This window comes from Lethenteron reissneri, chromosome 8 (assembly GCF_015708825.2).
Source record: "Lethenteron reissneri isolate LAM-NWPU_2019-01 chromosome 8, ASM1570882v1, whole genome shotgun sequence".
In the NCBI taxonomy this organism is placed as follows: domain Eukaryota; kingdom Metazoa; phylum Chordata; class Hyperoartia; order Petromyzontiformes; family Petromyzontidae; genus Lethenteron; species Lethenteron reissneri.
The window spans coordinates 3,016,899-3,044,323 of NC_083786.1; the positions used below are offsets into that span (position 1 = coordinate 3,016,899).

The following is a 27,425-nucleotide window of genomic DNA, read 5'->3' on the forward strand; positions in this document are numbered from 1 at the left end:
CACCCACGTGACCTCTCAACGTTGATTACATGCGCGCCTGCGCGTGTGTGGCGTGTGTTTAGGGCACTCTCTTTGCGTATCATATGCGGTATTGTGCATCCCAATGCAATGTCTGTTATTTAATAGGATGACAACCCATTGATTTATAATATATCTTTCAAGAGGAGACCTTAAAAACCGTACACACATGAGATCACTTCAGTTGTGTTTTTGTTTTTTTATTTGCAGGCCGTTTTCAGATGTTGGATTTGGCCAGTAACACACACTCTTCACCGTCTACTTTACAGCAGCCGCTTCCGCATACACAGTCTCGCTTTCTTATAACGAAAAAATGAAAATATCGCTCGCTGCAAACGCAGACCCACTGCGTCCGAGTGGTTTGAGGATTTTAAATGACCTGGCAGACACACGAAGTGAAAGGCCTCTTTGGGTGAAATTCCTCGTTTGTTTTTTTTCTCCCCCGCCCCCTCTTTAATTCACACCGCGATGCAGAGAGGTTGTGAGTAGCCCCGTTAACCACACGCGATATGCATCAGGCACGCCGACCACCGTCGTAACACGCGAGTGTCGGCATGCCATTATGGAAACACAGGTGGTGGTAATGTTGGAACACATTCCAGGACATTTTCATGTTGTGGTTCGTGGGTGGAAGTGTGCACCCGAAATATTATTTTTCTAAGTGCCCTAGCCTTCCCATCATTTATTATTATTATTTTATTTTGAAAGTTTTTGTTTGGAAAGTTGCATGCAATGTTTTCGGGATCTGTCAATGTTGTGCTGTAGGCAACTCTGGTTACAGTAATTCAACATTTCTGAATGTTAATATATTGCAGTCGATTACAAATTATTTTCACCATTTCTAGAAACTCAGGGTCCCTTTTTGTACGTATACCCCTTCCCCACTGATACTACCAAGCCATCGCAGTACAGGTGGTTTTCCACTGGCTATTTGCCAGAGGTGGGACAAAGTCATTGTTATGCAAGTCCAAGTCGAGTCTGAAGTCATCAAATTCATGACTCGAGTCTGACTCGAGTCCAAGTCACATGACTCGAGTCCACACCTCAGAGGTGGGACAAAGTCATTGTTATGCAAGTCCAAGTCGAGTCTGAAGTCATCAAATTCATGACTCGAGTCTGACTCGAGTCCAAGTCACATGACTCGAGTCCACACCTCTGCTATTTGCCGTACTGAGCCTAAACCAAACCGTGGTATGCTGGTCTCACAAGAACCCGTCTGAATCTGACTCGGGGCCAAACAGGGCCAGCGTTAATGATGTGTTCATTGCATGTAGGCCGTCAGAACAGAGCATCACCGCATCATTTCTATGCATCTTAACTCATGGACTGCACTTGATATCGGCAGCACGGTTCAGCTTCGGCAGTGGAAAAACAACTTGGCCCCTCCTGAACCGTACAAAGCTGGCTCTGCACGACTCGTTGTAACAGTGAAAAAGAAGTATTCATTATTTGGCTTGGATTCCACTTTCCAAAAAGGAATTGAGGCCTTATCAAAGTCCCAAGTTCTGACAAGAATCAGTGAATGTTTTTAAACGACATCTTATAACATACCTTTTTTTAATTGTCTTTTAACTAGGATGCCGCGACTGTGTGCTTGTTATGCTTTTCATTATACTTTTAGTTCATCACAATGTTACGTCTTTTTTACGTATCAATCTTATTGCCGTTTAAATTGTGTCAGTCGCTTTTAATGTGCCTTGTTAAGCACTTTGTATTGCATTTCATGCACGAATCGTGCTAAAAAGTAAAGTTTGTTTTGATTTGACAAGAAAATACAGCAGTTGAGGCATTACACAAGTATAAACAAAAAAACAAGGCCCGAAATGTGAAATATTTAAGGATGCGTTTTCCAACTCAATACAATCAAATTAAACAAATTTACTTCCCAGCATACAATTTCCACGAGAAAGATAGTCGCAATATTTGTTTTTTTTGTCATAGCATAGGTGCTGCCCTTGACAAACCCACATGACCTCACGCCAACCAATCGCAGGGATGTAGAACATGTAGGGGCAGCAGTGCCGGCATGTTCCACAGACGTGAGCGACGTTGCTGCCACAATTTTATTTTCCCCCAATGTTGCAGCCCGTGTTGAAAACGAGGGCTGTTTTTTTGACAGTTGCGCTCCTGGCATTTCGTCCACCAGCTAGAATGGAACAAGAGAGATATTCAAAGTGTTGTTGCTTGCTGTAGATTGACTTAAGGCACGAACATACGAATACACTGACATGATTGTGACACACTAGTGCATTTTGTTAAAATGGGGAGAAAAAAAAATATCTCAAAATAAAAAAATGCACTCGCACACAACATCTGCACATGCACGGGGCTGTGAAAACACTAAACGCAGGAATTAACGTCTTAACACATGCGGCGCTAGCGTTTCCTCTCATAAATAACTCTCTTTATGTTTGTCTGCATGCGCCATTCACGGGGTGAATGTTTATGACTTTAAATACACTCGACAATTCATCGCGTCTAAGGCTCCCCATTGACGCCTTTACAACACACCGACCACGTGTCGCCCTGTTGTTGCGTAACGGCTTGTTCGGTGAATGTCGTCGGAACGCGACCCGTGAAAACTTCCCAATGCACGGATGCAGCTTCGATCTCTCGACGGAATAATCAGACTGACCGTGCGACCATCGACGCATAGTTTTCAACAACAACAACAACAATTTTAACTTATTTCGTCGCCTATCACAACGTCTCAAGGCGCCACACAAAAGTGATCCGTGGCGATGTCCGTGGGAAATTCAGCGAATGTAATGAAAGGCCGTCGGTTGACAACATCGCTCGCGAAGGAACAGCCACCCATTGCTGTGCCTCGGTACTTTAAGCGAAATTTCGCGCAACTGCAAGAAAGAAACGAAACAAAAGGAAGATCGCAATCGTTGCCACACGTAACTGCAGTTACCCGGGGCTCCCTTGCACACGTGTACTGAATGTGAACGGGTTTTTACTTGGTTAAATAAAGGACGATGACTAGAATATAAAGGATATATATATCGCTTGCCTTATGCTTGTTTACGATCATCAAAAAGCCAATTAAAGGTTAGTAGGGTAGGGTAGCCACTTGTGGGGAGCGGTGGCGCAGCTGTTAGCGCACTGCGCTACGAACCCGGTACCCCAAGTTCGATTACCGGTAACGGCCAAAACCATCGTAACCGATCCCGGGCCTCCCCTGGGTCGACTCAGCCTCAAATGAGTGTGTAAATATCGCCACTAGGAAGAGACAAAGGCGGTCGGGCGTGGTGCTGGCCACCCACTCCCTGGTTTACCGTTCCGACCTTCATAGGCAGTCTGTGAAGGTTGTGATGATGAGGGGGATTTTCCTATTTGTCTTTTGTGGCCACTTGATAGGCGTATGGAAAAAGGTGACGTGTCAGTTCGCTGGGATCACTCCCTCTTCTCGGATTGTTAGTTTTTGGTTGTAAAACTCAACAGCGGAGGATGTAAAATTCTCCTCGGTTCACACTTACACGTTGCTCGCTGCCCCCCCCACCTCCTCCTCCTCTCTTTCTCCTTCTCTTACGAGTCGATGCTTCTACTGCGTGACTCCACTCGCAAGGTGCATCCATTCCAAACTTCCGTTGAGCCGGCCGGTAGATACTGAGGCATCGTCGTCGCCACACTGAAGGCGGCTTCCGTTTAACGGGCAAATGGAGATATGCCACGGGAGGTCGGGCTTGGGAATAAGCAAACGTGAATTTGTGTTGAGTGGCAGCTGTTAAAGGTCAGTTGTTTTTTTTTACACGCCGATGTGATGACCAATAATATGTTTTTTTGTAACATTACCACGAGAAACGTTTTATTTGTTTGATGACCAGGTCGCTTCTGACAAAATGACACCTCGGTGGGCTTGGCCTGGTAGGATGGGGATGGTTTGGTTGCATCTGTGATTTGTTTATCTTTTAAATCATGTTTTTGCTTTGTTGTAACGTTCTATGAAAAATAGCTCATCAGATTCCTCCAGTAGAAAAAAAATATCCTGATTCTTAATGCGAATGTGAGAAGAGACGGGCCTCTTGTACGTTACGGCGGTCGATTTATTTCGTGTTAAAACCTCCTCGACATCACAGTCGGCTTGTGAATGATGGCGATCGCGATGACGATGATGATGGTGATAATGCTCACAAGATAGTTTGCGAAGTGGCTGGCCTGCTGAGGGACATCACGCTACGTCCGTGTTCGAGACACAGGAGCTGTGAGTGCTCCTCTGATCCCGCCTTCGAATTGCACTCGAGATTAAACCAGGCGACAAATTGTCATTGTGAAATACGTGGTCACAGTCGCCTTGATCGCGAACGAATAGACACAAAAAACGCGTTAATTTAGCTTTACACTTAAATCGACTTGACCCTGTTCCGAGGGCTACATTTGCACATATATATTTGTGATTACAGATACGTAGCAAGCGACTGTCGAGGGACTCCGGTCTTTGGGTTCTCGTAAGGCAGACGTATAAACAGCGGGGTGGGGGGGGGAGAGAAAAAAACAAAACACCTCCGTGGTCGTGTCACCTCACCGAGAGGCCATTCCTCGACACCACAACGTCGCCCTGCTCGCCACAGTTCATACGGCAATCGCCGCCACTTCCCCTTCTTCAGCTCCGTGTACGAACCCACCGCCTCCCGGACTACGCCATCGTAATTGTGTCGCGACCTCAAACTCCGGCGTGGCTTCTCTCGTCCGCTCTCGCTGGACACGCAAGGAGCGGCTCGGGGCGCGCGTGGACCGCGTCCTGTGGAGCGTCGTCGCCGCCGCCGCCGCCGCCGCAGCTGCTGCTGCTGCTCTCGTGCTCGTGGTCATCGGAGTTCAGGCCCTCGCTGTCTCCATCATCTCTGCCATCGCAGTCATTGTCGCTGTCAGCCGTGTCTTCTTTCAGGTCGTTGTCGTCGTCCTTGTTGTTGTTGTCGTCGTCGTCGTCGCGATCGCCGCGTCCGACTACGTGGGCCGTGCCCCCAGCGGACAGTGCTTCGACGGAGCCGGCCACCTGGGCACTCTCCGCGGGGACGTCCTTGTCCTTGTCCTTCTCCTTGTCCTTGTCCTTCTGCGCCTCGGCCTCCTTGGAGTGCCGCCACTTCATGCGCCGGTTCTGGAACCACACCTTGACCTGCGCGGAGAGAAATGTAGCAACGTCGAGTTTGGCCGCGAGTATCGTTGCTTAACTTGACCGCCCAGCTGAAGCCACGGCGATTTGCACATTCAACGCTTGCACACGCGACGATTTAAAGTGGTTTGGGTATGTCGGATGGTGGACGGTAACAAGACGAAAATGTGGCCGTGTTGTTAAGAGTCCCGACCCAACGATCTTATTGTGAATTGTTATATTGGCTGCTTAACATATAAATGGTGCTATATATTCAATAATTGTATTGCAGAGTATTTTTTCCCAACTAAAGAGAGGCAATTCCTGCTCAGGCAATCGTAAATACGTTGAATATATTTGAGAGAAGTGGCAACTTTTATTGTTCATTCATTTATGCAATTAATCATTCATATTCCGCCATTAAGTTTGTACAATATTAACTTCATTATGCTCTAACATAGCACCATTTTTATTGTGTTCTCGGAGGTCTCTCTCACACCACTCAATAATGTGTCCCCTGACTGCGTTTTCATTTTAGCGCAAATATTTTTTATTTTTACGATTCCGAAGTGGCTTCAACAGCTTGGAATTCCTTGCGCAAAAATGACGCCTCGATAAATTGGCACCTGCTTGCAAAAAAAGTGCCACGGATTTACGGTGCACATTACGTTCACTTCAGGAGTAAACTTTTATATCCCTTTCCAGACACGAGCGCTACCAGGATCCAAAAAAACGCGCCACATAAACATAACGCCCTACTGCACATTCACCCCCAGAGTAAGCACACTTTGTAATTATTATAATTAATTGCACTATTTCAAAAGGGTATAAATTCACTTGAACTTGATTCATAAACCTCTTGTCCAGCATTACATTCCGCATATTGGGAAACAACCACTTGTTATGTATATAAATGCTGAATTCTGTCGTGTGCGGTGCGTGTAAGTGTACACCTGCATGACATAAATAGATGCCGTGCAGTGCCTTGCTCTGACAGGCCAACACTGGGATTGTGCGATGTGTTTCAGAACGTGGCCACATCAATTAATGATTATTATTTACCTTCTTTTATTCGACTTCAACTGCGTCGTTACACGTGGTGCCTCCTAAAATTGATCCACCCTTAATCTCTGCAATAGCAGACGGACCTTTTATTTTTTCTTTTCACATGTTGTTGTTATTGCTGATGATCCGGTAGCCGTGTGTGTGTGTGTCACCAGATTTGCATGACATTAACATTATTGGAAAACGGGCACAGGTATGGGGTGAGTATTACTTTACAGAGTGTTTTTTTTTTCTTTAGAATACGAAGAAAACGGTACTTATACTGAGACACGGTTTTAAAATAAGTACAATTTGCTTGTGTAATTGCCGGCGAAATGTCACAGTACTCGAATTATAAATGTTACTCACCAACACACTGACCGGTGTGCTGAACCGGCAACTCATTGGCCACGTTGTGGTCACGTGACAAACCTTTACTAATTGGCTGTGTCGGGTGGTGACCGGTTTAACAACACATTTCTATCTACGCCATTTAATCCCCCCCCCGCCCCGCCAAAAAACGTATTATTTTTAATACAGGGTGCTTCAAAAATTGTCTAACACTTATATGGGACTATCGTTTTTAATGGAAAAATAACTGATAATACACTGTAACATGATACCAAATGTAATGTTAATAGCTTCAAAAAGTCAAAGAGTCTGCCACTTGTTCGCTATCGTTGTCAACGCGTGCCTGGAATCTTCTCCAGGTGGTCTCCAGAGCCCGGAGGCGGCACATTTCTCGTGATGTTGTTGCAAATTGTCGGAAGTGTTCACGTTTTTTTGAAGCACCCTGTATTGGTCGCCAAATCCTCCTGGTACGTGTTAAACCGAAATAAGTACAGTTCGGTTAAATTACGCTTTATAGTGTACGTGACAGCACTCCATACACACACACGAGTGTGCTACGGCCATTACACGTACTTAAATAACTTACGGGGCTTTAAACTGTGGGTTGCATTGAGCTCTGAGCTATAGGCATCAATTAGCCGTAGAGTGCGACGGTAAATTACGAAGGGGCTCAAACCGCATGCGAACAAGGGTGCATTGCTGCCAGCCCGCTTGGGCTCTCGCGTGGACGAGCGGTGTGCACAATAGATCCGTATGTTGGGCCTGCCAACGGAATGATGTGGGGCTTTGCCGGAGTGGGGGGGGACCGGAGCCTTCCACGCTGGTCAACACAGCCTCCAATCGGGCTGCTTGCCACTTCATGGGGGACTGCTGTTGGTGCTGGTGGTGGTGTCCCATCGGTTCCCCGTTCCGTTCTCTCCACGAACAAAGGAGATATCGACTCGGTTTCGCATTCTCAGGGAGGTGACATCCAGACGTCGCTGTGCCCTCCTCTCACTTGTGGGTTTACAAATCTGCATGAGGTTGCTTCGTTCTTAGGGTATGCACTTTGCACCATTTTACGAAATCAAGGCTCATCAATCAGCTGTAAAAGAAGATGCATTTGTAAAATAACACTGCCTGAAACTACGAATGATAGGCGACGTTTCTGGCAAAACTCCTTCATCGCAAATTATATGGTATAAAGAATGCCATGAAGCATTATAGTAACACTTCAGCCAGCTTCTCGGTTGTGTATATATGCATGCACGCTGAACTTCTTTTGCACCGTACGTAGTCAACCGTGCTAATCGGAGGTGCTGGGGGAAGAACAATACACTGAACACACAAAGCAGTTCTCAAGAAATGAGTGCGTAGCTCCAGTGGATTCCTAATATCGGGGAGAAGAACGTTCCAGACAGCCCGCAGAAGCGCATCTGAAAGCGTGCGATGCGGTAACCCTCTCTGTTCGTTTACAGAGAACTGATAAGGGAAATGCGTTCCATTTGTCTTGGGATTAAACACCCCATGAACAGTTGTGTGTGCTATGATAAAGTACCATTGCCCGAAACGTCGCCTGATATGTCTTTTTTTCGTTTAAGGTCACAGCGTTATTTATAAACGTTTTGAGGGTGTTTGTTTTGTTAATTATGCTTGCCCACCTCCGTCAACGCAGCAGCATCACCAAATAATTTTCCGATTCAGCTACGGGCCATTGCGTGCCGTGAATAGTACAAAACCAATCAAAGCCTTTGCTGCAAAGAGGCAGAGTTGCAAATGGAACAAGTGTCTGTTTTAAAACCTTGTTAACCAAATAAAAGGTGTACTTGTATTCTCTCAGGGAAATGTTTATTGGCATACAAAAATTAGGCGCCATATGAACTGCCGAGGAAACTCTCACCGTGCCCCAAGGAGTGTTCGAGGAGGCGGCCTACATTGGGAGATTTGCCAAAATTCATTTTCAGTGTTTTGGATGTTTTCAATGAGAGCGTTTTTTTAAAATTTACATTTTGTTTAACTGAGACAAAACACAGACGATACTCGTTATGGAGGCAGAGCTAACGAGTCGGGGGTATATATTCCGCATGTATTTCGGACGCGTAGGGTTTCCGTTTTTTAATCTTCGTTAAATAAATAGGACTGGGCAATCCCATAATGTTCGCAATGTCCGTGAAACCGCGTACGTCGTGCACACACGTTGCGTCAAAGCACTTGGGAATGTGCACGATAAGCCACTTCGTTGAGCTATCAATCGTGGCCAGGTCGCTTCCGAAAAAAGAAGCTAATTTCTCTCAAAGGTCCGCCAGTTGTATTTGGTCACCTGAGGACGATCGCTTGTGTTGCGATCGAAACGTGTTTTTTTTTACCTTTGTATTATTTTCTATCTAAGAAAGAACCAAAGAATATAACTCGACTCGTTCTTTACGCCGAGTGAACCTAGGGGACGTCCATGTCAGGCTTAGATCGTCCTACCGGTTGCTGGCACTGGTTTGGACGTGTACTGTAGGGTGGACAACAACAGCAACATTATAAGGGTGTTGTTCGGGCAAATGGAAGGAACCGGAAATGGAGGAAGACCTAACAGAGAATGGCTTCACGAGGATATAGTGAAGCCATTGGTGCCAGAAATAAAATAAAATACTTAAAAAAAAACTCGCTTTAATGAAATGTACTGTCCGAGCTGCCCCTCCCCCTGCCCCCTTCCCCCATCGCCCCTCCCCTCCTTCCACATCCCCCGCCCCTGGGCGTGGCTCCCCGAGACTTGCCGTGACGTAAGGGACCACGTGGTGATTTACAGGCAACGTCAGTTGAGCGTGGACAATTAGAGCCGTTAAAAAGATTGTTTAAAAAATATATATATATTATTTTTAATGATATAATATAGTATTGTCATCAGTATGACATAGCTATACGAAGTTTGCAGTTGATACGACATTGAATACGGCTGAAATCGAGTTACAAGATTTTTGGATACAACACATACAATAAGTTAAATAAAAGCGTGTAAAAATTTTAAAATATGTTTTGGATTTTTTATGATAGAACATCGTGTTGTCATCAGTATGACACACCTATACCAAGTTTGCAGTCGATAGAACATTGGGAAGTGTGTAAAAATTGAGTTACAAGATTTCTTTTTTGAGGATACAACAGACGAAGTGAGTTAAATAAAAGCGTGTAAAAACGTGGCAACTACTCGAGCATATTGGCACAAGGCAAAGAGGAAAGTGGAAACAATTTACGAGATATGCAGTGGACACCTACGGGGCTATTTCCCCATGAGTCGTGATGATGATGATGATGTTGACCGGTTGCTATCGGTGTCGTAATTAACGTTGCATTGTAACTTTACTGACTGTGGCTTATTATTAAAATCTCACACGAATGCTCTCTCTCATACGTGATTTTTTTTCTGATGGACGTAAAACACAACCAGCTCCCCAGTTTATTCGATGAGAAGATTGCATTGGGAAAGTGTTGTTAGCGAGCACCTATTTAAGACGGGGAGGGGTGGTGGTGTGGGTGAAAAACACATTCAGCCAAAGTATTCCTTCCCAATCGCTGCACACGTCCACAGATAGACAAAGATCTCCCGTATAGCCTTGACAGACTGTTGGGGCAAGTGCTGTTAGCGAGCACCTCTGAAGGTCGATACAGCACAAGAAGGGGTGGATGGCCAGCACCACGCCCGGCCGCCTTTGTCTCCTAGTGGCCATTTTTACACATTGCATACACACACACACTCACATTGCACCACTCAGCTTCATCAGCCGAGTCAACGCAAAGGAGGGCACGGGACAAGTTCAGATGAACTAAAAACAAAATTATATATTTTTTTATTTCACCAGGAAAAGCCCACTGAGCTATATAGCTCTTTTCCAGACGCGACCACTGGTGCTTGCGAGCAATGACTGTTCCAGCGGTGGTAAAAGTTGAAGCCCCAACAAGTTGCTTGCCCAACACCAACTACCAGCAGGACGCCCCTTCTGCTTGGTGAAAAATGTTGGCCTACTCCTCCTCCAGGCTCGCCAGACCTCTTGGACGAGGCGTGATCACCAAAACTTCGCTCCGTCGTACGCGCCCTTCCGATCAAATAGCTGTGGAGTAACCACCATTGGAACCTCATTTGCCAGTAAAAAATATGATAATTGGTTTTTTTACCCTTCTATCTGGCAACAAAACTGACACCTTTTTTTACAAGGAGTCATGTTTGCATAGACCACAATACCTGCAGTCATAATGCAAACAGAAAACACAACTTTGATAATGTATGTGTAGTGGTGGTATTGACGTGCGCCGGCAGTGATGGATCACGGGGCGCGGGGTTGGGCACGCGGTGTGGGCGTGGCATGGACGCGCGCGCCGGTGGTGAGGCGCGCTCACACAAGCTGGGAAAAGAGGATCGTAGCGAGTGCGCAGTGATTGGTCAGATAAGTGGGTACTCTCAGCGACGTCCGCAGGAGGGGTATAAAGGGGGACGCGCGAGAGCACTCGTGGTCAGTGTTAACCAGTTGAAGACCCAAGATGGGGTGGAGGAGGTAGGGGCCCGAGACCCCTAGTCCCGCCGTCCTTGTGGGGACGGGGCCCTGTGTGGCTCGGAGCCGAGACTGGGGGGACCGTAGCCCGACGCCCGTGTGGGTCGGGACGGTGGTACCCAGAGCCGAGACGGGCACCCCGGCTGGGTGTGTCCCGGAAGGCTACGGGGCGTAAGAGCCCGTGTCAGTACAGCTGAGTGGGTGTTGGTCACCCGTGTAGCTGAGTGGGTGTTAGTCACCCGTGTAGCTGAGTGGGTGTTGGTCACCCGTGTAGCTGAGTGGGTGTTAGTCACCCGTGTAGCTGAGTGGGTGTTGGTCACCCGTGTAGCTGAGTGGGTGTTGGTCACCCGTGTAGCTAAGTGGGTGTTGGTCACCCGTGTAACGAAGTTGTAGCTGAGTGGGTGTCCGTCACCCGTGTAGCTAAGTGGGTGTTGGTCACCCGTGTAACGAAGTAGGGTGTTAGTCATCCGTGTAACTACAAGTTGGCGAAAATAAAGAGTGTGCTACCCGTGAAGTCGTCTCCTGCCGAGTTACTACTTTACAACTGGCGTCAGAAGTAAACCTGTCTTCAAGGAGAATGGACACAAGGAAGACTTCTCGTTCCCACGTGCAAGACCGGGGAGACGACGACGTACCGGTGACACCACCCTCGGGAGGAGAGGACGAGGAGTTGCCGCCGATGCAGCACTTCGCGGAAATGGCCGATGCTCCGCCCGCCTCCGACACCAGCCTGCAGGCCGCACACTCCCGCCTGGCGGAGTTGCTGCTCGCCGCCGCTGCGATCTTGGCGGAGATCTCCGTTCCAGCGGCCGGTGGAACGCCTGCGGGGTTGGAAGAGGCGGTGCGGCTGGAGGGTTCCCGCCATAAGGCGTTTCGCGCCAAAAGTTTGGGAGTTGGCGCCATTTTTGAGGGTCCGCCTCCGGTTGGCGGGAAACGCGGACACCACGTGGCCAGAGGTCTCCACACAGCGCAGCCCGCGTCATCGGCGAGCGCCGGAGCTCTCCATTTTGCGCCTGCAGAGGGAGCCGACATTTTCTACAACCACAGCGGCGCGCGGGAAAATCGTTCCAACGACGACGACGACGATCGAGTTCTCCAGCAACGATTGCCCGCGCTGTCGGTGTTCAAGGCGGACGGGGGCGACTGGGGAGCCTTCCAGCGACGGTTCATCGTGCATCAAGAAATGTCGGGGTGGTCCGACACCACTGCCCTGCGCGCGCTGCCAGCGATGCTCGACGACGACGCGCTTGCGGCCTTCACGTCTGCCCCGAGGTCGTCCCGCTCAACGCTCCAGGCCGCGCTGCACCTGTTGGCCAAGGTGTTCGGGCCGCCCTCGACCTGTCGCCACCAGTTCTACGATCGGCGGAAGGTGGTTGGAGAAACAACGCTCGCCTATCGCACGGCGCTGCTCGCCCTGGCGGATTCAGCTTTTCCCCGCATGGACAAGGAGGGGAAGGACGCCATGGTGACGGAGCAGCTGCTGGCGCTGGCTCACGGATTGGGAGTTCCCATTAATACGGCGGACGAGATGGACATCTGCTCCCTGGGGATTGCCACGAGTATCCACGCTTACGAGGTCCTACAGCGGAAGCCGACGGTCGTCTGCGCATCGGTGGAGAACGGGGCACCGGCCGCCACGATCATCGGACCTCAGCCTGCTGTGCCTCGGGAGGAGGCCTTCGCTGGTTCGAGGCCGGGGGAGTGGAGAACGGGAGGTCGTTCGCCCACACGCTCCTCCCGCAAGCTGGAGCAACCGAAACCTACGACGTCCCTCGTCGTCTGCTACAACTGCGGCCTTCGAGGCCACGTCGCGTCCGGGTGCCGGGCCCCGCGTCAACGCACCGCGGGACCACGTCCGGACGACGACCAGGGACTCAAGACATCCCAACTGAACCCGGTGTCTCGGACCTGACGGCTGTTGACCGTCGGGAACCGGAACCCCGCGGCTCGCACGGAGCCCCGATGCCCGGCCCATGCCTTCCTGAACTGCCGGCGCCGCCGGATGGCCAACTGCGTCCTGTGCCGTACGACGGTCCGGCAAGGCGGACTCGGGCAAGGACGCAACACTTTTCATGAAACATTTTTTTTTCTTTTTTTGTTAAAGCCCGACTTCGTTGCCGGCTTCCCCCTCTGCCGGGGTAATGTCCCGTTCAAGGGACGCTCGGACATTGGGACGCTGCATGAGTCGGAGAGAAAAGAAGAGAAAATGATTAAAGAATTTTTTTTTATTGTTACTCTTTCCGCATACACAGTATCGTTGCCACTCGCCGGATTGTGCATGTTGTTCTTGTTGCGGGTGTGGCGGTTGCTGGGTTTTGCGGATTGCGGTGTTCATGTTGTGTTGTTAGGGTTTGTGTTATGTTACGGGGCACACATGGGAGTGAAGGGGTGTTGTATGTTTTATTAGCAGCCGGGTCGGCTGCGAGCTATGTGGTTGGGGGTGATGTAGTGGTGGTATTGACGTGCGCCGGAAGTGATGGATCACGGGGCGCGGGGTTGGGCACGCGGTGTGGGCGTGGCATGGACGCGCGCGCCGGTGGTGAGGCGCGCTCACACAAGCTGGGAAAAGAGGATCGTAGCGAGTGCGCAGTGATTGGTCAGATAAGTGGGTACTCTCAGCGACGTCCGCAGGAGGGGTATAAAGGGGGACGCGCGAGAGCACTCGTGGTCAGTGTTAACCAGTTGAAGACCCAAGACGGGGTGGAGGAGGTAGGGGCCCGAGACCCCTAGTCCCGCCGTCCTTGTGGGGACCGGGGCCCTGTGTGGCTCGGAGCCGAGACTGGGGGGACCGTAGCCCGACGCCCGTGTGGGTCGGGACGGTGGTACCCAGAGCCGAGACGGGCACCCCGGCTGGGTGTGTCCCGGAAGGCTACGGGGCGTAAGAGCCCGTGTCAGTACAGCTGAGTGGGTGTTGGTCACCCGTGTAGCTGAGTGGGTGTTAGTCACCCGTGTAGCTGAGTGGGTGTTGGTCACCCGTGTAGCTGAGTGGGTGTTAGTCACCCGTGTAGCTGAGTGGGTGTTGGTCACCCGTGTAGCTGAGTGGGTGTTGGTCACCCGTGTAGCTAAGTGGGTGTTGGTCACCCGTGTAACGAAGTTGTAGCTGAGTGGGTGTCCGTCACCCGTGTAGCTAAGTGGGTGTTGGTCACCCGTGTAACGAAGTAGGGTGTTAGTCATCCGTGTAACTACAAGTTGGCGAAAATAAAGAGTGTGCTACCCGTGAAGTCGTCTCCTGCCGAGTTACTACTTTACATATGCACTGTCCTTGAAGTTGATTGGTCCACACCCGAGACAGCTTTCCTTAGAGCCGAGTCTCACATGATGTTGGACCAAATGACGCCAAAAGGCGCACAACTCAAAGACAATGCACCATCAGAGTATGAGAGCTCGGGGTAAGCATTTACACCATTGGAACCTCATTTGCCAGTAAGAAATATGATAATTGTTTTTTTTACCCTTCTATCTGGCAACAAAACTGACACCTTTTTTACAAGGAGTCATGTTTGCATAGACCACAATACCTGCAGTCATAATGCAAACAGAAAACACAACTTTGATAATGTATGCACTGTCCTTGAAGTTGATTGGTCCACACCCGAGACAGCTTTCCTTAGAGCCGAGTCTCACATGGTGTTGGACCAAATGACGCCAAAAGGCGCACAACTCAAAGACAATGCACCATCAGAGTATGAGAGCTCGGGGTAAGCATTTACACCATTGGAACCTCATTTGCCAGTAAGAAATATGATAATTGGTTTTTTTACCCTTCTATCTGGCAACAAAACTGACACCTTTTTTACAAGGAGTCATGTTTGCATAGACCACAATACCTGCAGTCATAATGCAAACAAAAAAACATAACTCTGATAATGTATGCACTGTCCTTGAAGTTGATTGGTCCACACCCGAGACAGCTTTCCAAAGGACTTCAAGGACAGTGCACATTATCAGAGTTATGTTTTTTGTTTGCATTATGACTGCAGGTATTGTGGTCTATGCAAACATGACTCCTTGTAAAAAACGGTGTCAGTTTTGTTGCCAGATAGAAGGGTAAAAAAACAATTATCATGTGGAGTAACCAGTTATACTATATGTTTTATTTTAGCAGGTAAGGCCCCACTGAGTCTATATAGCTGTTTTTTTCAGAAGCGACCTGGAGTTTCGTTTGCTCAAATCATTGCCGTTTACTCAAATGTAAAATGTTTGCAAATTAAATAAATTCTGTCATGAATATGAAACGTTATGCCACCTTAAAAAAAGTGTCTGTCTTAAGACCACGGTAATTAAATTGCAATTGCCTTCTTATGATGCGGTCACTTTGTATTTGTGCGAATGGAGTCATTGTACTACTTTTATTTGAAGGAATGTTTTAATTTCAAAATTAAAATGAATCAATTGAAACTAATCAAGTAATAAAATTCATCAACATTTGAAAAAAATAATAATATAAAAATTGGCCAAATATGCCTGTGCCAGCACCCTTCTTGACAAATGAGTCTTCAGACTTGGCTGAAATACATTCGAATGAGTGGCGGTGTTAATTAGCTACCCTGTGATTAATGTCAGTGACCTGGGAATCAAACTCAGGTTTGCCAAGATCATGAGTACAAGTGTGCAAAACATTGGCCTCCCAAGAGATACACTGAGAGTATGAAATGTATATCTCTCACACACACAACGATCCCCCGTGTCGCCTAAATATCATTGGAACAAGTGCTGTTAGCGAGCACCTATTAAGGTACACGATTGTCGACTGGCCAAACCATATACGACTCATTTTACTTCTCTATCGCTGATGTTTACACACTTAACCAGGTACTCATTTGAGGCTAAGTATACATAGAGGATATCCAGGGTGTTTGTGCCACTCATGTTAGCTCTGGACAGCCATGAAACCCAGCCCTGCCGGGTGTGCAATGCAGTGCGCTAACCACTGCGCCACAGCTCCCAACCACACACGTACACACAATCCCCTGTTGTGTAGCACAGCGGTCCCCAAAATTTTTGTCACCAGGGACCGGTTTCGTGGAAGACAATTTTTTTCACGAACCGGGAGGGGGGTTCATCAATTGGGTCTTTCCCCCTTTCCAAAGAAGCTCTCCAGCGACGTTTGTTTTGTACTCATGTTGGCTACTAGGGGTTAGAGCTTGTGGGCTGACCAACACTGTGACTGAGACGAGTGTGCAGTGCGGGAAAGAGGCGCGGATGGAAGTGGTAAATAATAAAACAATGGGGGGGGGGGGGGGGGGGGGGCACGCGCGGACTCACCGCTCTCACCTCCTGCTGCTGTGCGGCCCGGTTCCTAACAGGCCACGGACCGGTACCGATCTGCGGCCCGGGGGTTGGGGACCCCTGTTGTATAGCCTACATAGACTATTGGGGTCAAGTGCCATTCGTGAGCACATGTGAGTGATGTAGCAAGTACTGTACCACACTCGGCTACCTTAATCTCCCCATTGCAGAGGTCTACACACTGCATCAGATACTCAATTGAGGCTGAGCTGGACCCGTTCAGATATTCGCCACTGATGTTGATAGTGAGCGGGAATGGAACTTGGGTCCCCTGGGTTCATAGCGCAGTGCGTGGACCACTAACCTCTACCACGCCCCAACACACCTGCATACTAGATCAGCCGCCATTCACTACTAAGTGGCGGTGATGTCACCACAGCGATTGTGCCAGCATAGGTGCACTTCGAGTCTATCACGTGAAGTGTCAAAGGCTCGCTGACAAGAGGTTACGGGACAGACCCAGGCGCCATGGGTCGAATGAAAAATGAGACGACCGCCAGATGCACCAGCTGTTGCCCCCTTACCGTGCCAACATTTTCGCCACCCAGCGCTCCGTTCGTTCCTCTGCCCGCACACCCACACGTGCACACACGCAGCGAGAAGCCCCGCTCGCCCCCCCCCCCCCTCCTCACCTGCGCATCCGTGAGCCCCAGCATGGCCGCGAGCTGCCGGCGGTCGGGCTTGGTCACGTACTTCTGCACCTGGAAGCGCTTCTCGAGTCCCTTGCGCTGCAGGCTTGAGAAGACGGCCCGGGACCAGGCGCGCTTGCGCTTGAACGCGGCGCCTTGCAGGCACGGCCCGCCCGCGTCCCCGCGGCACAGCGCCGCGTACGGACCTGCGCGGACGTCGCCACGGGTTTCGCCACGGGAGTTTAGCGGGCCGGCAAGAATGTGCGGGTACGGCGCAAGGCGTGTGAGACTCGTGTCCGTCCTGTCCCCCTTCCGCGTGGGAGAAAGGTGTTGGGGACGTTCGCGTGCTTGTGGGAGGGGGGCCGGGGGTGTTTACTCTGGGTTCTCCGGTGTCTTTCTCCCACGCGTATAATGAACACCGCACCAGTTGGCCGAAAACATCTTGATATGTAGAGAATTACAGATCATATTCTTAGGTTTTCTCGGTAAAGTCACGTAGGTAAAATTGAAATTAATAAAAGTAAAATAAAAATAAAATAAAAATCACAACGTTTCGGAGGCAACACAAGCTTCCGTCTTCAGGTGGAACCGTCACAGCACGATTGCTGTGTCAACCTGAAGACGGAAGCTTGTGTTGCCTCCGAAACGTCGTGATTTTTTTTTTATTAATTAAATTTTTTACCTACGTGACTTTACCGAAAAAAACCTAAGAATATGAATCCTTGCAGTCACGAAAGCTTCAAATCTAGAATTACAGATCAATTGTTGGTTTGGGCTCACCCGCCAGGCAGCCTTCCAGCTTATCCCTCAGCGATTGTGAGATGCAATTTGCATGAACGACGCAAGATAAAATTCGTCACTTGGCGGTGTATTATATAAACCTTTTATTTTTGAACTTTCAATTCGGTGGTCGCCGGTTCGTTTGGAAAAAAAATCTCTCACCTTCCGGCCCCACCTCCAGCATAAATACAAAGTCACAATCGGGAGAGATCCTTCCCTCTCACGCAATGTCGAATTAAATTTGGAGAGGCACAGACCAGCGATTGCGTGTCCATGCCACTGCTGGCAGATCAGTCTCTGCGGTTTGGCTACGTATGGTGCGAAAGAAGTCTTGGAAGCAGTGAGAATTGCCACCCAATTCATATTGTGTGGCGGACAGAGATAGTGGGTTTCCACTATTTCACAACTGCCGTGTCGGGATATTGAAATCAAAACCGCCAACCTCTATAAAGTACAGTAAGCTAAACTATATTTTATTTTACCAGGTAAGGCCCCACTGGGCTATATAGTTCTTTTTCAGAAGCAACCTGGTCACAAACAGTAGCTCAACGAAGCAGCTGTTCACGTGGAAATGTATAGCGGCCAAGTACTCTTAACGCGCGTTTCTAAATGTGGAGGGAAAAAGGGGAGGACCCGGAGAAAAATCCACGTGACCACGTAGAGAACACGCAAACTCCAAATATACATGCGTCGAGGTCAGAATCGAACCCACGACCTCCTGTATACTAGGCGAGGGGTTAACCTCTCATCACCATGGCACCCGTATTGCAAGACTAGTGTGTTAACCATTACACCATGGTAAGGCCGTAGCCATGGAGTCAACATTGGGGGGGACCAAATCTTCCAGGGTGTCTGGCGGTCCAAACCCAGAAAAATATCTAAATTTAAAAAGTAAATTTCCTGCCTAAAATATTAAAAAAATCACTAACACATGGGATGGACGTTTTATTTACTTTTTTTACAATAATGTCTAATAGTGTATTGTATTACATTAGCTCTGTTTGACTTTTTTACCATTTCTTGTTTCATTGTTTGTAATGGCAGAGATTAGGGATTAATAAAGTCTAACCATAAGCACAATCATATGAACAGAAATCTATGCATTGATTGATATGAAGACAAGTCCAGATATTGCGGCCAAGGTTTAGCAAATTATTGTTTTTATTTACATAGCATAGCAATTTTTTTATATATAGCAATATATTGGGGGGGACCTTTTGAGCATATTTGAATCCTGGGGGGATGTGTCCCCCCCAATAGATATTATAATTACGGCCTTGCACCATGGGCACTCAGCTTCCATATCCTACGTACACGAGATTGTAATCCACTTTGGATGCGTTATATTGTATTCACATGTCGCACATATTTGGTCTTCGAATAGACATGGCACATCTACAGACAACTATCATCGGAGCATCAGCATCACAGTTTCACAATTGATCAATATACGTATAAATACATATGTATTCGTACATTTGTGGTGTAAATATTTTGCGACGTGGACATTCACGTAAGAATATACTGTAGCAGAAAAACTAAAAGTGCACGAAGAAGCGTGGAGAGACGCAAGCCTTGGAAGTTGGAATAACATGGGAGACAGAAAGATGAACACGAAGATTGGAGAGCATACACCGGTTAATGATGCATCATTCAAACCGGTAAGTAAGTGCGTATGTTGAACTGCATCCGCGACGTGCAAAGCCAACCGTGCTAAACGGAGGTGCGGGAGGATGGACAACAAACTAAAGACAAAAAGTAGTTGGAAAGAAATGAGTTTTCAACCTAGATGTTTTAAAAGTGCTGAGCTCCAGCGCTTTCCTAATATCGTAAGGAAGAGAATTCCAGACGGCCGCAGAAGAAAAGTAAGTCGGGGACTTGGGCCGGACACCGTCGCAAGATAGAGTTGACGATGGCCGATGGTCCAGAATAAACAACGGAGTGTAAGGCCAAGGAATGGAACGCGACCCAAGGGGACGTCCACCGGGGAGATGGAGCGGTCAAACCAGTTCATGTTGCAAGGCGCCAGGTGGATTATTGGACAGAAGGATCGCGAAAGGTGGCGGTGGCTTGGGGATTGACCATGGCTGATGGTGATATGTCACGTGCTCTATGCGTAGTGCCTACAGGAATATATGTAGTGCATTGACACATACAACCACAGTGCACACATACTTGCATGTATCTACACATATGTAGTCTATCCTTCGTATATTTAAATTATATCGTGTGTTCGCGTGTTTGGCTGCTGAATAAATGTCCACGTGCCAAGCCACTTCGTTGAGCTATCATTCGTGATGGCCAGCTCCAGAGCTCAGTGGGCCTTACCTGGTCAAATAAAAACACTGGTCAACACACTTTTTTCTGGCATAAGGCATTCCAACGGTTTTAAGGTAATTTTTGGGTGCTGATTCAAAATCTGACATCAGGTTTTTGAGATATCAAATATTGCATTTTCAATAAAAACTGCAGAAGAAAAATATTAAATAAATGTGGATATCTACATAAAATGATATTATAAACACACTATCCTAAAAATACAGCACCATATTTTAACACTAAAGCAGTCACTGACTCGCAACAACTTGCAATCGTAAGTGACAGAGTTAATTTCGGGTAAAATCAATGAAAATGGGGTATGCCGATAGCATAAAAATGAGATGTGATAGAGCAAATCTGAGATCAGATTTGAAATCAGCACCCTGAAATTAGTCTAAAACAGCTGCAAAAGTCCAGGCCAGAATTTTTTGTTGTTGTTGTTGACCAGTGCAATAGAAGTGGGAATCATGTTGCACACATTGTAATCGGACTGCACGGCACACTCCACAGGAGGAAAATTACTTGGTCCATCGATTGAAAGGGATTTGTGCTGTATTGATAATGGGAAGTAATTGGCTTGTGATCAATAACAGAATCGCTCATCCTTGGACAAATATCTCAATGCTAGACCCTCGTATAAAATGCCACGAAACTCTGGAAATCGGAAATACATGTTTCATTGCACAATCGGTTGGTTGATGATTTATTATGATGAACAATATATTAACGCCACATTGTTGTTATACCAGATGTAGCAGAAAATGATAACACTATTGCTCACACAGCGGATGACCGTGCAATCCAATAGGCTCGCTCCTCCATCGTTTGCAAGAACTGCTCTTCATGTCTTTCGAACAGATTGTTGTATTTCGTTTGTTGTCCTCCCCACGCACCTCCGTAGAGCACGGCTGGCTCCGTACGGTGCGAAACAAGTTGAACATACTAATTGTGAAAATGCCTAACATCACAAAAACACACATTGAGAGCGCACACTGTAGTATGTGCGTCACGTGCATCATTCTGTTCGCATTAATGCACGCAATTGCGTGGGACGCGCCATTCACTTTTAGCAACGTGTGCATATCGAGATGGCCTACAGGATTTGCAAGTCGGCTTACGATCTCTCTACACCGGATCGCGTTTCAACCGAGTTAAGACCCGTGGCGTTGTTACCAAGCCAGGGAGCATGCCCCTGTAGCAGAGCTAAACTACTACACAGGCTGCATTATAGCAGCAGACAAACACTTGGGGCGGGAGTCATAGCGACATGGAACAACAAGCACACGAAGCTGCCACCCCCCCGACCTGCTCCTGCTGCTGCTACTGCTGCTGGAGGTGGTGGTGGGTAAAGCTGTGGGCACTGTGGGACCCGGATTCATTCACGCTTTCCATTGCGTAGCGGTAAACAACACGCGCTGAAGAAACTCCTCATTATGAGCAGCAGCACGTGGACGCGAAACGTCAGGCATCGTGCCCAACAACGCACGCGATACAGGCCGTGAACACATCGGTAGAGCGCAACAGCGAGATACTCATATTCTTAGGGTTTTTTTTCGATAAAGTCACGTAGGTAAAACATTAAAATTAATGAAAGTAAAATAAAAAAGCGAGATACTCCGCGGTTCAGTACAAGTCGGTTCCGAATGTTGAATGCTGCGCCCATGTTGTGTGCATTCTACGTTGAACTTCGTTCGCGTAGCCAACCGTGCTAATCGGAGGTGCTGATGGCCTCTATTACTGCATCGTTCATGAACACGCTGCCCTACGATGGTGCACGTGGTCAGTGTTAAATTACGTAATCTACACTGACTGTTATATAAAAGCGAAGTCCACTTTTTGTCCACGCGTCTAAATACCAAATGCTTTGTGGATGTTTTAGATATTATTTTAAGTGCGTCTGCATCTTAGCTTAGGCAGCCCATTATTATCAAGCGGCAGAATTAGTTTAAGTAAGCAAACTCTGAACCGGTTTCGACATTTTGGGTAGTCATCAGCACTCCGATATTCCACGTAAACTATGTAACAAAATTCTCACTCATTGCCATGGAGCAGACACCCATTTAACATTTGGGCACGACGTTTCGCTGGTACATAGTTACAACCAGCAGTATATATCATTGTGGCGTCACGGTGGCGAGATGTTAACTACCTCGCCTTGTATGCAGGAGGTCGTGGGTTTGACCCTGATGCCTATAAAGTTTGTGTGTCTCTCTCCCCGTGGTCGGGTGGATTTTTCTCTGGGTCCTCCGGGTTTTCCCACCACGTTTAGAATCAACAACATGTGCTTCGAGTATTTGTCCGCTATATATTTCCACATGATAAGCCACTTCGTTTGGTTTTCATTTGTGGCCAGGTCGCTTCTGAAAAAGAGCTATAGATCTTCAGCAGGCCTTGCCTGGTAAAATACAAAATTGTTTTAAGTCATGGGACCTTCTTTGCCAGTAGTTTTCCCATTTTTTTCTGGCAACAAAACAGGTGTTAAGTTGTTAAAACACTAAACTGAAACGTTTTACGAGGAATCATGTCTGCATTAACCACAATACTTGTGGTCAGAATGCAAACAAAAAACATACTCTGATAATATATGCATTGTCTTTGAAGCTGATTGGTCCACACCAGAGACAGCTTTCTTTGGAGCCTAGTCTCAAACGGTGTTAGACCAGATGCCAAAAGGCCTTTTGGCGTCCTCTGGTCTAAGTATGTTTTTTGTTTGCATTCTGACCACAAGCATTGTGGTTAATGCAGAGATGATTCCTTGTAAAAGGTTTCAGTTTGGTGTTTTAACATCTTAACACCGGTTTTGTTGCCAGAAAAAAGGGGAAAACCTATTCTCGTAGTTTTTAGTCGTAGGATTGCTCTCCACCAATACACTGAAGCAGTCACAGATTGTAACGTTTGTTCATCACGGGACAACTTTATTAATTGGCTGTGTCGGGTGGAGGAGGGTGTCCGACACACATTTTCTGATGCTCGCCAGGAGAGGGCGCTAAAATCAAGTAGATTAATAATTATCCGTCTGTTTCCATCTGTACGGGGATTGAGTGTTGCCCCCTTGCACGTACTTGGGGTTTTTTCTGCCCACTCCGGTGTCCTCCCACTTTAATGCAAACTAATTAATTAGCTAAAAACATCTTTAAAAAAAAAACACCAATACAGGATCTTCCCCAAAAAGAGAAAGTGTGGTTTTCTTGAATAAATAAGTAATATTATATAAAAGTGAAATCGTACGTACTTATCTTTATATTTTATGCGCTAAAGAGACCCATATGCCTGCCTGCAACAGCACTTAGCAACGTACCGAAAAAACCTAAGAGTATCACTGGATACAGTAAATCTAGCTGTGACGGTCCCACCTGATGACGGAGACTTGTGTTGCCTCCGAAACGTCGTGATTTATAATTTTATTTCTATTATTATTATTTCTATTATTTGTATTATTTATTTTTACCTACGTGACTTTAACGAAAAACCTAAGAGTATGAATCCTTGCAGTCACGAAAGCTTCAAATCTAGAACGTAACAACGTTTGTTTATTAACAAGCCTCACTCTGCTGATGCAGTGGCGGCTCCTGCAAAATCTCTCAGGGGGGGCAAATGTCTGGATGATTGATAAGGATAAGGTCCACCCATGCAATGGATAAATTAACAGCTTAAGCATGTAAAGGCAACTTCACTTCTTTAATATTAATGAAAAATAAAGTGACTCTTACAATACATCTTGTTTGTTTCTATACTCACTATTAATACAATCCACTCAAGTTTCTTTTATTAAAGATTCCACTAGGTGGCGACAAATTATATTGTTGGATGAAACGTGCTTACGTATGATGACGTAAGCACGTTAGGGCGAGCCCTCCCGGAAGCCATAGAGAATGCATTGCAGCGCCCCCCGGTCGAAAAAAAACATCTTTGAATGTAAGTCTATGGGGCCACTCGGGGCGATTCTCAGCCAGAGTGAAATCGCCCAAAAAGAGGCGGTACTCCACAGAACGTGACATGACGCTGATTGGACTATATCCAGAGGCACAGTGACGGCTAGCGTAACTCTGTGGTTGAATGACATTGGTGGTGCGTCGCCCAATCGCCCTAATGAAGAAACCGCCCCTGTGCTGATGAGACCAAAAAGGTCGAATCCGGGTCAGTGTTTGTCTGCTTGAACTAAGGCTGTAATTGAAAAAGACTCAACCTAAGTCCGGAGGCCTGTTGGTTGAATGACTCGGACATTTACATGTTCTTCACGTGGAGAGACTGGCTTTAATTCATCACTTATTCAAGTCCTATCATGCACATTTGGCCATGATATGAAATCACAGCATGTCTTATACGCTGTAATTTATGTTGCTCAAATGTGGCTATTTTTTAATTGAGTCCGTATGTTACACATGTAACATATATCTGTGCTACCACAGTTTATACCCGAACTATGAATACATATGATGATGTGCCTATTTGTTGCTGCATTTACGCAGAGCAGTATATGCACTTACCACTATAAATACCTTCAGTGGTTCTTCATTTATAGACTTAGTATAGATGCTACGATAACTGCTCTATGTGCACGAAGACTGCCGAGTAAATGTACAATGCTCAGTAAATGCCATCCGCTGTGGTGAGTCAGGCTGGTGTAGGTCGTGCACTGATTGCAGCAGCGGCAGCAGAAAGCCATACGCTTGGCCGTGTCGTGTGTATTGCACTCAATAGAGCAGTGGTTCTTAACCTGGGCTGCACGCTGTTACCCCCTGGGGGTGCAAGATGACCTTTCTGGGGGTGCGAGACATGACCAGACTTTTTTTTTAGAAGGCAAATCATCGGAAACACAAATTGAGCACGGGAACGTTAAGTACAACTACTTTAAATTCTATCGGTAAAGTCACGTAGAAGGGAAACAATAAAATAAAATAAAAATTTATAATAAAAATATATTTATTATTTTATTATTATTTTATTTTTTCCCTTCTACGTGACTTTACCGAAAGAACCAAGAATATGAACCCCTGCAGTCACGAAAGCTTTAAATCTAAATTTACAACTCCTTTGTTTCATCAAACCCTACGTATTTATTAACATTATACAACGGTTGAGAACCAACGGGGTGCAAGTCTGCAGTGAAGGGTAAGAACCATTGCTATAGACGATTGTGATCGGCGCAAGTTCCAAATGATGTTCTAGAAGCATTAGACTCTGGAAAATCGCGCACAGTCGATTCTTTGCTGACTTATAAAGCAGCGTCCTTCATTGTAAGGCCACCGCAGGCCACTGGCGAGCCCCTGGTGGCCTCGAGCGCGGCCCCCGACAATACACAACGTGTGAATGCACCCCCCATGTGACGGCCCTCACACTGGTGATATCTTATAGGCGAAAGTAGCCCCCCCCTTTGGAAAATGAGTGAAGAACGCTGGTTGTGAAGCATTACAAATAATGAAAGCTAATGTTGTTGTTGTTGAGAATTGGTGCATCCACAATAATCCTGAACGTGGGTTGATTGACTTCACTCAAAGGGGCAGCGTCTGCCCAAGCTAAACACTTACGACGAATACTGCACGTTGTATAATTCAATGTCAATGTAAAAAAAAACACACACACACCTTTTTAAGCGTAGGCTTTCACAAACAAAATTACGATTCGTAATTGGTTGATTTTTTTGGGGGTTAAATAAGGGGTCGGAAAACCTGCGGCTCTTTGAGGATCACAATGCACGTTAATACGAGACGGTGTTCATGTGCATTGCGGCTCTTGAAATATTGAGTGTTTTTTTTACCGATTTCGAAAAAAGGAATATGGCTCTTCCTATTATTTTGATTGCCGACTCCTGGGTTAGATCGCTTAGAGGTGCAAGGTTAAACTGCTTCACTTAACCATCCGCCAACAGACAGAGAATGATCAAATCCAACTTGACACGTGGGAAAATACGCCAAATAATAAATGCCGATCAATCATCGTGCAGACAGGGAGCAGACGCAAACTATCGTCTGGCGAGGCAAGTGCACGTTCCTTGAGAAAGGAAGCACCGCACGGACCACTCGCGATGTTCCGAGGGGCTCTGCTCACCAGGTGGTACTCGTTTTACCGACCCTGTGGGTAGAGGGGATAATGATGAAGGGCTGAGTCAACACTGACTCAAATTAGAATTTCCGTCATTGCTTATTACAGTTCAAAAATTCGCTGAGCTTCAATCTAAACACTGAACGCCAAGGCCCAAATATCAATAAATGAAGGAAGAGCTTCGTGAGTCTCGTGGCAAATCTGTTGCCGTGCCCAATCTCCAAGCGAGAACAAGGCAGAGAAGTGGGCCGGCATGAGACATTTCTCCAAATAACCTTCATAATGAAGGTTTTTTTAGGGTTCGGTGGCGTAAATGTATATAAGGTCGTAACTCTTGGGACTTCTCTTCACTTGATACAGATATTTTGCTGTGCCAGTTTCACCTGAAGACGGAAGCTTGTGTTGCCTCCAAAACGTCGTGATTTTATTGTTTTTATTTTTCATTAATTTTAATTTCATTTTTTTCCTACGTGACTTTACCGAAAGAACTAAGAAAATGTAAATGTGTCGTTAAATACCGCCACCAGCCGACACAGCCACTTAGTAAGATTTGTCACGGAAACAAGACGTGACCTAAATTGATACAACTTCAGCACACCAGCGTGTTGGAGAGTAAACCAGCTTCATCGGGCGACTTTGCTAGAATTGTGGGTTCACGGCGCATTCACATGTACGTGATTTAACCCATCAACGACGTTATTCTGTGTTATACTGGTCGCGAAAGACTACGTGTTAAACTCATAACATCCCAGTCCAGGCTCAAGAAGAACGAATCCTTTATTTCTCTGCCTCCCAACGCCTCCCCTCCCTCCCTCCCTCTCTCCTCTTTTTTTAAAATATAAAATAAAGACGGCCCTTGTCTCTGTGCAGCTTCTCGAGATGTGGTTACATTTAGGCGTGCGCAGTAAATCCACTTAGGAGTGTGTTGGTGTATTGAACTGTCAATCGGTTGATGTAGCGTGCATATTTTGGGCCAGGATGTTTACACTGGACGCTAATAATATCAAGGAAGTTGATATCTTTAGTTTGGCCGAAGACAGCTTGTGGCAGACTCGTGGCATCTGAAGACGCAAATTGTGAAGACGTGACTTTTCCCTTTAATACGTAGCCTTTCGTGACCAATATTTCGATTCACATTTGATTAGCGGATAAGGGTAAATTGTGTGTCGTGCACCCTCCTCCACCCAACACAAGTGATGAATAGGGTTATCAAGTCGCTACATATGCTACGGGCCCCGCACTTTCAAGCGCCCTGCCCTAAATGCTTTCAAGCTATCAATTCCGGTTCAGTGATTCTGCACTTGCTCTATTACTATAGGACTATACTGCCTTAAACTTTTATGAACG

General features: G+C 47.0%; 1 protein-coding gene across 2 annotated transcripts in view; it reads right to left on the minus strand.

The window, feature by feature from the left end:
- Positions 1 to 207: 207 nt before the first annotated feature.
- The window catches only part of LOC133360004 (H2.0-like homeobox protein), a 63,622-nt gene continuing 36,404 nt past the window's right edge, over positions 208 to 27,425 (minus strand). For both annotated transcript variants that reach the window (XM_061578577.1, XM_061578571.1), the window contains 2 exons: positions 16,941 to 17,143; positions 208 to 5,134 (listed from right to left, as the gene is read on the minus strand). In XM_061578577.1, coding sequence (XP_061434561.1) covers positions 4,685 to 5,134; positions 16,941 to 17,143 — 653 coding nt within the window. In that variant the 3' untranslated portion in view covers positions 208 to 4,684. The remainder of the gene's footprint in view (positions 5,135 to 16,940; positions 17,144 to 27,425) is intronic.